The 12,350-nt window shown below is 36.8% G+C and overlaps 1 protein-coding gene across 3 annotated transcripts in view; it reads left to right on the top strand.

Annotated features, from left to right (window-relative positions):
• The window catches only part of LOC140777945 (DExH-box ATP-dependent RNA helicase DExH14), a 39,947-nt gene that overhangs the window by 22,722 nt on the left and 4,875 nt on the right, over positions 1-12,350 (top strand). The window contains exons 36-47 of one of the 3 annotated variants that reach the window (XM_073122391.1): positions 465-614; positions 698-889; positions 1,035-1,100; positions 1,180-1,335; positions 1,413-1,556; positions 5,835-5,902; positions 5,989-6,154; positions 6,251-6,313; positions 6,757-6,852; positions 6,990-7,157; positions 8,805-8,975; positions 9,117-9,183. In XM_073122391.1, the coding sequence (XP_072978492.1) occupies positions 465-614; positions 698-889; positions 1,035-1,100; positions 1,180-1,335; positions 1,413-1,556; positions 5,835-5,902; positions 5,989-6,154; positions 6,251-6,313; positions 6,757-6,852; positions 6,990-7,157; positions 8,805-8,975; positions 9,117-9,137 (1,461 nt within the window). In that variant the 3' untranslated portion in view covers positions 9,138-9,183. The other 2 variants (XM_073122390.1, XM_073122392.1) reach the window with 2 other exon arrangements.

Raw genomic sequence — 12,350 nt, 5'->3', positions numbered from 1 at the left:
TCCTTGTCTGACATCACACAAATAATGGATTTGCATGGTCCATTCACCTGAAATCTTTCTTCTAGTATATATAGAGTAAGAGATTATATATCTTGATATATTGATCAATCATTGATAATGCAGATGGTCTAAACATTGGACATCATACTTCAGCTTTTCTTTTAATACTTGCACTTTCTCCAGTTCTTTGAAATTTTTTGGTGTGGGAGATTTATCTTTTCTTTTTGAAATTTTTTGGTATGGGAGATTTATCTTTTCTTTCTTTATGTTTATGCTTTATTGCATTACATTATGGAGAAGTCCATTCTCGTCAGGATCAATCCATGTCCTACCATAATGCCTGGCGAACCAGGCTTGCTTAGCTTACCAAGCTAAAACTTCAAATGAAATGTGCTTGATACGTCATTATATTTCTAGCAAACTTCTTGAGTTCACATCAACATAATGTTCTGGTTTATGAACAGGGATATCCAGGAAAGTTTTACTGCCCCAGAATGAATAGCATGAACAAGCCTGCATATGCTGCCATATGTACGCATTCACCTGCAAAACCAGTTCTTATTTTTGTTTCATCTCGCCGCCAGACAAGGCTGACCGCACTTGATCTTATTCAGGTATGATATTGCCTGAGGTTTAAGCCACACAATATAGCTTCTAAGTTGGTATTAGCACCTATTAATTTTTACGTCAACTGCAGCTTGCTGCCTCAGATGAAAATCCCAGGCAGTTCTTGAATATGCCAGAGAATTCCCTCGAAATGGTTCTTTCACAAGTTACTGATAATAACCTGAGGCATACTCTGCAGTTCGGAATTGGACTGCACCATGCAGGATTAAATGATAGAGATAGATCCTTGGTTGAGGAACTTTTTTCAAATAACAAGATCCAGGTGCTTGTTCTTCTGTCAAACTAGCCATCACATACTTACTGATCCTAAATTTTTACTGGCAACCTCTGTTGTAAAAATAGTGCGAAAATATATTAACCGAGAACACGCCTAATAATATATTTGCAAATTATTGTGTGTTTAACAGATACTGGTGTGTACTAGTACATTGGCATGGGGGGTAAACCTTCCAGCTCATCTTGTAATCATTAAGGTGAGGTACCAATAAGCCTTGCTGATCGTTGGTGTCCATTTTCCAAACTCTAATTTTTGGATTTGTTTGATGGTTGTAGGGAACTGAATACTACGATGGCAAAGCAAAAAGATATGTTGATTTTCCTATTACAGATATACTGCAAATGATGGGTCGTGCAGGACGACCACAGTATGACCAGCATGGAAAAGCTGTTATTCTTGTTCATGAACCAAAAAAGAGCTTTTACAAGAAGGTGAGTAGGATAAAGTGGTATTGAGGCATTTCTTAATTAAAACTTCAAATGACATTCTATGTTATTGTGAATGGCAGTTTCTTTATGAACCATTTCCTGTTGAAAGTAGCCTAAGGGAGCATCTACATGATCACATAAATGCGGAGATCGTTTCTGGCACAATCCGTCATAAGGAGGACGCAGTTCATTACCTTTCATGGACCTATCTATTTCGTCGTTTGGTATGAATTCTTGCTAATATTTTTTGAGATGTTCTCTTAAGTTTTTAAAACTTTTTAGCTGCTTACACAACTGATAAGTGACGAGGTCTACTAATTCTAGTGTCATCTTTTAACTGATTAACAAGAGAAAGGACATATCAGTTGAAATCTAACTCAGGGTTTTAGGGTGGAGGATGCTGGCACTTCTAGGTTCAAATCAAGTTGGAAGCGGTCATTACTCATAAGGCAATATCTGTTCTAGTGAACGCTGGTTTTGTGAGTGACCTTTTAGATAACATGACAAGCTGATAACTTCTTACTAATTAGTTCCACCTGTCCCATTAAAAACTATGTGTGATATGTGTAACTGCAATAATCTGATACAATTCGGATTTCACCGATATCGTTTCGAGCATGGATACACTTTAGGGGTGTCTTTGTTTTGTGTTTTAGTATTTAATTCTTAAAAAATAAGTTTTCTGTATTTCGCGTTTAAACGCAGGTGGAGTGTATTCAAACGCGCTTGTGAACGTCTGCATTAGGTTCGCACATCCAGAGAGTGCGAAATGTGCGTTCGAACGCGTTTGCGAACGCCTGCATCGTGTTCGCACATACAGAGAATGCAAAATATACGTTCGAACACGATCAGGTGCGTTCGAACGCGGTCGGTAAAATCTACTGTTTTAGGGTTAATAATTATCATTTTTGAATTGTTGGATTAGCCTCTAAAGGTGTAGATGACAACCATGGAATCATTATTGAATGAATTGTCTCCTTCGTCTTCTTCTCTCCCGTTCTCTCGTTCTTCGGTGTCACCACTTCTAGCCTCCCTCGACCGGCCAATCACCCTAGTCCTTTAAGGGCGGCCCATTCCTCCCCCTTCTTTCAATCTATCCATCACTTTGTCCTAACCTTTCCATCACCCATAACCCTTCCACCACCACTTATTCACCGGCGCTACCCCGCTAACGCCGGTCCACCAACCTCCACCATCACCAAGAATTTTATGCCTCCATCCACGGATCCTAAAACAGGCTTCTCAACGTTCGTCCACTAATCAGACAATATTTCGAGATCCCAACATCAGATTTGCCTGAAACTTGATTTGTTGGAAAGCTTTTTTCCGGGACTATAATATATCAAAATTTCACGTCGATCCGACAACGACATCTTTCAGGATCTATTTCCAAAGTTCCGTATCAGATCCTATCCATATCTGAAAATCGGAATAGATCAAGCGTTGGCCAAAAGGGGAGATTGTATCATAATCTATAAGGTTTATTGCTCTTCTCCCACTTACAAAAAAAAATCATTTAGATTGTCCCAGTCAGTGGTTATGATGATCCTGATATCAATCTATTAAATGATTCAAGATATATATTTTTCTTCCTAATAAAATTTTCTTAGATGATTCAAGATATATACAAGAGCAGTATAAGACAACTTGGAGGTTTATAGCATACTAATGAGAAGTTAACATTTGATCATGCACAGTAATAGTCAAGAGCTCTCATCAGATCTAATCTATGGCAGACATGTGTTAGTTGTATTGGCAAAGGCAGTCTTTTGTAAATAAACAAGATAAAGAAACCTTTTTTAATTGATGAGCTTTTCAGATTAACTTTTGTAAAACTTTCCTCCACCAGGTGGATCTTTATCAAGAAATGAGCCACATCATATGATCTTTTATGCTCTTCTACTGCAATTATTTGTGTGATACTGCATTATTTAATGAAATGTAAATGTAATAGAGATTCTATTGTCATTTGATATTTTGATCTAGCCCAATAAAGTTGATGAAAGTTTGAATAAAGGTAGCTCAAATATCTTGACTTGATTCTATGTTGTCTATTACTATAGCTTATATAGTTTTTGGTTCTATTTAGAAGTAGTCCATTTTTAATATATTTTGCTTGATTCGTTTTCCTCACATGAATTGAACTCATCATGTTATGATTAAACTTTATATCCTAAATCATAAAGAAGCTAGTCTTAGGTAAATTCTGTTGAATCAGCTATTGCACACATGAGAGTTATGCTGATCTATCGGATCTGCTCTATAAGTCTATATAACATGTTTGATTCCAAAAAATTTCTCAGTGAGGTTTTAAACCTTTCTATTGAAATTAAAAAATTATACATGCTGTTTTTATATATAATCCATAAAAAATGAAATGTACCATGTAGTGCTTTTAGCCTATTATTTATGTGTTCTGTGAACTTATCAGATTCAAAATTCTGTTATCAGGAAAATTCTACAATTGGGAAACATTCTCTGGTGTCATGCAGGAACATCATGTACCTATAATTTGAGGAAAATTTGACAAAAGGAAGCTCGATTGTTCTATTGAATAATTGATGCTTTATTTTCTAAATCGCTGGGAATTAGAAAGCCATGAAGTGATAAATTAGTGTGGTTACCATGAGAATGTTGAATGTTCAGATGATGACTTGCGTTATTCTAGAGGTTGGAATAACAAGTGAAGAAGTAGCACAATTAGTAGTAGCCAAAAACTATTTGGGGATAATTTACTTTTGACTCTCTGACCTATCACCTTTTTTCACTCTCTGAACTATTATTTGGTGATAAAGATTCCATGAATTATTGAAAATATTTCAAATACCCCTTTTGTTAGGTTTTGATTACTTTGTTCTATCCATAAGGTGTCATGTACTACTCACATAACAACTATATGCCATGTTTACCTCATATATGCATGTACAAGTCACGTGCAAGTTAAAAGAGAATTTTAAGTGGACAAGAATATCCTTACCTTGTTAAATAAAATTCTTCCCTTCAATCCAAGCTGCAGTTTCCCACCCTCTTCTCCAACTAGCTGCATCTCACCCCTCTCGCTTGTGCCTCCTCACTCGAGATCCTCTCGGCCTTCTTCCTGTGAGCTTGACAGCAATGGTGCTGCGTCTGGCCGCACTTCCATCAAAGACCTTGAAGATGGAGGGGTGGCGCTTGAGGAGGGACAAAAAGTTCCATTTTTGAACGAACCCCACCTCCTCGTCACTTCCTCCTTGGTAGAAGCCAACACCTCATAAGCATGGAAGTGGAGGCTCTGTGAGTAAAACTTAGGCAGCGTAACCCTTGCCAAAAGCTCTGCAATCTTTATCTCAACCCAAAGAAGGTAAGAAAACCCATGATCATTAAACTAGCCTCTTTGTTCTAGCCCAAGGCAAAAAGCAATTGAAATGAGAGCATCAAAAGAAGAGCTCTTAAGAGACCACCAGCTTCAAAGGTGACCAACATGAAGAAAGTGAAGGGAGAAGTAGATCTAAGCTGGGCTCCTTGGAAATCACACAAGGTCTGGTCCCCTCTCCCTTCCAAAGGACAGGTTTTAATACTGGAGCATATATAAAGAAGAGATCAGATGCAATCTGGAAGGTTCTTATGAAGAAAACAATAGCTCCTAAGTCACGGAGGAGGATGGAACAATTCTTGTGGGAGGAGATTAGAGAACGGAGGCAGAGGAGGATAGATTTCTTGGAGAGGTCCATGGCCTTGTCGAGCTTTGGCACGCTGTGGTAGATCTTCTCGGGATGCTGGACTCAGCTTGAGGAGAAGGACATGACCATGGATCAGAAGGCTGAGATTTTGGGGAGTGGGGAGAAAGGTTTTACTTAGAACTAATCAAATTTGGCTTAGCAATAATTTCTAATTGTCTACAACATTCTTTTGGCCAGAGCTAATCAAGCTTTGCTTAGAACTAATCTCGAACCAAGCATTAATGCTATGCTTTGGAATAGTACATGATTAAATTTTGTTTTCGGGCTTTGGCTTTATGATATATAGGGTACGAGGGCAATAAAGGAATTTATAAAGAAAATAAAATTTTATTTTAGTAGCTAACCTACTTAACCCTCTATCCATTATAAGCGGAGGGATAATTTGGTCATTTTATCTTTTTTGTCTATTGCATTTGCGTCAGGCAGTGAGACATAATTCAATATTTCAGGAGGTCTTTGTGTATTAAAAAATAGTTTAAATTAGGTATGTGGAGAAGGGTGGGAGGTCAAAAGAGAATTATCCTAATTATTTAAGTATCTTTTAGTAGTTCAATTTTGGTAAAAGGTGCCAGAATGAAAATAAAGCCCAAGAAAGGACTTGGGACAACAAAGGTAAAGAATATGATTCTTTTGTTTACAGAAATTCTTACCACATCAAGCTGATAAAGTGTATATATAGTTCACCTTAAGAAATGGATATCCTACTCTATGGTAAGTGAAGCAATTCCAATTGATGCTTGTTTTATCAATTATTTGTAAAAGATATATGTGCTACTTTAACAGGTTGCCAATCCAGCTTATTACGGGTTAGAGGACACTGAGGATTATGTTTTGAATTCGTACCTATCAAGGTAAATACTTGATAACTTAAATGAATACTGTTTTACTCTGTTATCATATTTTATGCTGCAATAATTGATCTTTTCCAAATAAACAGGTTAGTGGAAACTACATTTGAGGACCTTGAGGACAGTGGATGCATAAAGATGAGTGACAATTCTGTAGAGCCTTTGATGTTAGGTTCAATTGCGTCCCAATATTACCTCAGTTACAGGACAGTGTCGATGTTTGGGTCAAACATTGGACCATATACTTCAATTGAAGTAAGTAAAACCGTTGCATGATGTACCTCTAAAAGTTTTTCCCCTCTTTCTTGAATTGACAAAAAATTATTGAACTAACATTATTAATGTTTCTAGGTTTTCTTGAACATTCTTTCTGCTGCCTCTGAATTTGACGAACTTCCTGTACGGCATAATGAGGTAATTTTTGCTCTTAGGCTTACCCTTTTCTTTGCAACAACTTTTTGTTTCTTATATAGAGAGTTTACTTTGTAATTATGTATGCCTAAGCATAGGATCAATTTTAGTAGCAAATTTCTATCTTCTTTTGCTCTCGCTTTGTGTGGGTATAGAGGATAGACATTTTAATACTTGGTTCATTCATGTTTACCTTGGCAAGCGACCTTAAAATACTGTCCAGACATGATAGTTGTTTCATTCATTAATCCATTCAAAACTTTCTTAAATTCTGACCTACATTACACTTCTGTAGGCTCATGTCAGAGAGAAATAATATAAGAAAATCAGACAAGAATATATTCTATCAACTCACATAAGATTCTAGAACTTGTATATTTGTATCTTATTCTCTTCATGGGTTTGCTGCAACTTCCCTTGGTAATTCATGTTATTTACGCTCTCAGGAAAATATGAATAAAGGATTATCTGAGAAGGTTCCTTTTCTGGTTGATGAGCACCGCCTTGATGATCCACATGTGAAAGCAAATTTACTCTTCCAGGTCATTTCTAGGACCTGTTTTGGTGTTGTTCATCAGCTCTTCAAATACGACACCAATAATTCTTGTTTCTTATAATTCATACCAATAATTCTTGTTTCTTATAATTCATTAAGTACTAACTACTCTTTCAATTGCAGGCACACTTTTCTGGGACAGAATTACCTATCAGTGATTATGTAACTGACTTGAAATCCGTTCTTGATCAAAGTATACGTATCATACAGGCTATGATTGACATATCTGCCAACAGTGGATGGTTTTCTAGCACGATGACTTGTATGCATCTTCTGCAAATGGTCATGCAGGTATAGTTTTTTGTATCTATTTCTTTCTTTGCTGGTGCATTTCTCTCATTGGGATAAGTGAATTTTGAAATATTGCTTGTGAAATCACAACCATGATAAGGTCAGCATCATAAAACCTGAATAAATTAGTTGCTAAGATGTAATATTAATGTTCGGACTCAAAAAGGTGCAACATGGATTATGTGCGTCAAAGTTGATGAAACTCTGATAGTGAATTATCTCATAGTAATCCTACACCAAAAAGGATGATTCCGTGATTATATGAATAGGTGATCTAGGAGTAATCATCTGAAGTTTGATGTTTATGAGTGGCAAGATCTTAGCCTTCCAATGCGCACGCTTCTACACAGCAAAGGCATCTAGAGGAAACCAGACTAGTGTTGTAACAGTGATCTCCATGAAATAAGAGATAGTTTCAGATGGAAAGGTAACTAAGAGACCAGCCAAGATGACTGGTAAAATATGTGATTGCAACATCTCTGATGTAATTGAGCTCAAGTACATATATACCTATTTGCTTGTATTCTAGTATATATTCAAATAAGCGTTAGTGTGAAGATGATAGTGATGGCGCAGGTAATGTAAGATTAGAGAAGCATCTAGGATGCAAGCTGATTTAGGTAGATGAATATGGTACTACATAAAATTATGATAATTCTAGATATGACAAATGTGTTAATTCAGGCTATATGTACAGAACATTGGTGAAGTGGTGGTATACATAAATCAAGCAATTCTGAAGGTTACAGCAAACAGAGAAGGTCAAAAACTTGATATTAGCAAAAAATGCTATGAGATCTGGAATAAAAAAATGTGCAATTAAATGCACAAGTTTGAAGCAACTTGAAGAGGGTTACCAGATCCTCTATCAAAAGAAAGGATACACACATTTGCTGAGTATAAGAGAAGATGGACATAATGAGTGACCAGAAAAAGAAGGATGGTCGACGAGATCTTACAGCATAAATAAGAAATGTCTGAGATTTTTAATTCGGTCTTCAATGAGAGAAGATGGAGACACGGAGTCATATCCAAAGAAACCTAGAAGGTTATTGGTATATCGCAATAGCAAAAGAATAAATGCAACAGGAATGCTCAAACACTTCATGGTGGCATCAATTTAGACATTGTATAGAATTGAACATATCTAAGGACCTGATTTTAAAGAGACAAGTGGGATGTTCATTTTGCATGACCTCTAAGAAGTGGGATCTTTTTCATGAGTCTTCTTTTATTGTACTATTGTAGGTATCAATAGCTAGCTTGCTGTTAGCTCACCAATTATTATATAAGTTTAAGACATTAACAGAATGGTAGTTTTAGTCTTTTGTATTCCAAGATTCCCTCTCACTTTTACCTCAAGGAATGTTAACTTTTTAAGAGGTCCAACAAGTGAATTTGAATTAAATGGCTGGACTTTTTAAATGACAGATAGGCTTGGAGGGATTCGAATTAGGGAGCTCCTACTGTTATATCAGAATAGCTCACTAGTTACTCTACAAGTTTAAGCTATTAAAGAATGGTAGTTTTAATCTTTTATACTCTTAATACTTGTGATTTGCAATGATTGCCTACATGAAGTAATTACATTTGTATACATAGGAGTGGTGGCATTCTGATATTCATTTTTATTTTCCTTGTTTTCAGGGCTTATGGTTTGAGAGAGATTCATCTTTATGGATGTTACCATGCATGAATGATGATCTTCTAAGTCATCTCAACAAAGTAGGCATATTCACAGTGCCCGACTTGTTAGTTCTCCCTTATGCAAATTTGCAAAGGTTGCTCCAACCATTTTCTGCCTCTGAGTTGTACAAGGTACCACTTTGGCTCGTTGCTTCATTAGTTCAATCATTATTCAATTGTTACCATTGACCCTCGTAATATCAGATATAGCTTCCAATTTCATTGATGTGTAGATTTTGTAACATATCTTTATGAAGCTCTCTTGTGCAATAGAACAAACATTTGGTTCAATGACGAAGTGGGACGAGTAAGGCGGAAGCTAGCTACTTGCTTGTTAAAGGTGCTTGCCAAATCCTGGATTTTTTCGGGTTTCGGTACTTCTTCGTTTTCTAAAAAAGGCTCCAGATGAGCTTCATTTCCTTCAAGCGAGTCATCGGTCCGGAGGAAAGAAAAGGTCTTAATCTAGGACAAGAAAAAGAAAGAAAATAGAAAAATTGTTCGATCCTTGAGGCTATTAGGTGGTTGCCACCATTAGAATGGTCCATCTGGAGTTTTCCAATCGCTCCTAGCATATAGTCGAAAATTTATGAGGTTGCTTAATCCAAGCCCGGGCCCATTTTGATAGAACTGCAAACTGAAGTCACTACATGCTTGAGTTTTAACATCTATTTTGTCATAATAATAGGCTAAGTTTCTTTTATCAGATATGTTGCGAACCAATGTCTTGGATGCTTCACAAGCTTTACTGCCTGGTTGTAGAAGAAAAGATTTTCATATGGCACCCGTTCTATTGTTATTCATGACTAGCAACAATAGCCTTGGTCTAAAGAGATATGATGCTCATGTGATGTTCAAGTTGAAATACTCGTCTTCAAATACACGTATCCCTCACATAGTTTTCACATGACCCGTTGATTAGTGTTTCTATGCAATATGTAAGATAAAAATTCAAAATTTTTGTAAATAACTCAGGCAAAAATAAACTCAAAATATCACAAGCCACAACACCTAGAATATATATCAATACACCTCATTTGATACAAATGCCCACACATAGGGCATAATTAATTTAGCTTATTTACGAGAATAAAATAAATAACGGAATTATAAGTAATTCTCATTAGCTCCTCCACAAACATTGGGATTATCTACTAATTTGAAAGCATTTTTATCAAATTGTGATGATAATAAAGCCCACCAAGTATACATCTCAACAGTCTAAAAATAGTATACAGAAGAATACAAAATTATATATATATACTAACCATGAACAAAATGGTGCATCCGTATAACATGTCCATTATGTCCATAACTATAATTCACATTAATAATAGAACATTTGATATGCATCACTATAAATTATCAAATCTTTTATCTCAGACTCACGCAAAGCCACAACTATAAGCAACATCAAAAGACTCACGCAAAGCCTATTTAAGCAACACCCATCGAGGAGAGAAGACATAATAGTAGTATCATCATGCCTATTACCTGGCAAATAGCTGACTGATTGTCTGTCATTGCAGACTAAAGATTTCAATCGTAGACTCCATTATCATCACATGGGTTAACATCACATTATGATGCTATCCACTCAAACCCTTGGCTCAATATCATTGCACCACCTATGCGAAAAGCATGAGCCACCGCTTAACGTCACTCTCATTTTGCATCATTGAGTATTGTTGGATTTATAACCCTTACCTTTCAATAATAGTTTGAAGATCATCTAGTATCTAATCTCTGTACTCGAAAATGTCATGCCTACTCAAACCGGTGTATGCAGTGCTTGATAGTCCCTTTCTAATTTCACAACTTAAAGCATTATCCAATATAAATATAGGTACTATATATAATTTGTCCCTTGACCTTGGCCTGAGTGAGTAAAAGGGCATTGTCGAGATAGGATTTAACTACATGGTGATACGTGTAGGTGATATGTGTAAGTGATACAGTGACCAACATCATCAAGCAGTAAATAAACATAATCATATTGACTAGCAACAAATATCTGCACATCCATAAAATGAATGTGATGAAATCATAAAGTAAAACATTCTCTCATTATTTACACTATTCTTAGACTACGGAGTATTCATGCTTTCTAATTAACTAGTTCTAACTGCACCACAGGATTATCATCATAAGTAATGTATTTACTATGATAATGAATATAATAGAAGTATAAGTGTGAACTTATTTGAAACTAATGATAGCCTCTATAGGTTTGGGTAGGTCCACCTAAGAATTCTTATATTTATTGCTTAGGTAAAATTGATATAGTAATATAACAATTAGATACGTTATTAAGAGTAATTTGTATAAATATCATCATGTTCACTGTTTCACTAATTATTATCAATTTATAGCAAATAAGATATCATTTAAGGGCTCAAGTTGACCTAGTTAAGTAAATAAAAATGACTAAAATAAAATAAATTACAATTAACCCACTTGGGCTAGCTCAAGGCCCAAAGCAATGGGTTGGGTTGCAACGAACCCGAAGTCTAGAATACTACCGCACAAAGTTGGGCCTAAAGTCCAAATCAACTGAGACTATCACTTTGGCTGGGTCGCAACCCAACCTAAGCTAGACTTGGGCTGGGCTACTTGCTGCCCAACCTACCACTTGGGTTGGGCAACACCCAATCCACTTCACTCTCAATAGGAAACTAGTCAAGAAAGGGGTAGGAGGTGGTTGTTGGCGATCACAGCATCCAAGTTAGCCAAGCTAGCAGATTCTCATTGGTCGGGTAAGAAAGCACAAGGCAACAGCCCGATCGAATGTGAAATAGGGGTCTCACGTCAGAGAGAAGAAGCTCAATGATGAGGGAGGGAGGAGTCCAGTGATTTTTGCCGTCGGTGGCCAGCAGACAATATCAAACCCATCCCCACTGCCACAACATCCCTTGGGAGGAGAAGAATGGCTGAGAAAGGTGGTCGATGACGCTCAAAGCCTACTCCATTGCTGGTAGTCATGGAGATAACTCACCATGCAACCCAAGCCACAAGGGCATCACAGAACAACATCAATGCTTTCGTCATATGAAAGGGATGGTCGTCAATCAGACTACGGGACAGTGGGGACAGTTGGATTCACCCTGAAGGTCGACGGCGAGAGGCTATGGGGTGTAGCCTCCATTGAACGTCTCAAGTACCCAAAAAGGGTACCCAAGGAAAGAGGACAATGAGGGGAACTTTCCCGATCCGTCATGGGAAAACACTAGATCATCAACCGGTCAATTTTTTGACAAGAATGAAAAGTAAAGAAGAATGGGAAAAAATGGTGGAGGAGTTGCTCATGTGTATTCAAATTTTAAGTTGTTCCTTTTCTTGCTAAGAGGAGGTTCTGATGCCTGTTTGTCTATATATGGTGGAATACAGATGACAACTAGGCTTTTCATGTGTTCTCCTTAGACTTTTGCAGAAGAGTTGAAGCGGCTAAATTCCCTAGGATGGTCAAACCTAATAAGTTGTTTTCCTACTTTTGATGCTTTCTTCTCCTTA

The sequence above is a fragment of the Typha angustifolia genome, chromosome 15, assembly GCF_048772165.1.
Source record: "Typha angustifolia cultivar Huaian chromosome 15, ASM4877216v1, whole genome shotgun sequence".
Lineage (NCBI taxonomy): Eukaryota > Viridiplantae > Streptophyta > Magnoliopsida > Poales > Typhaceae > Typha > Typha angustifolia.
This window is presented reverse-complemented; position numbering and strand designations above follow the sequence as displayed.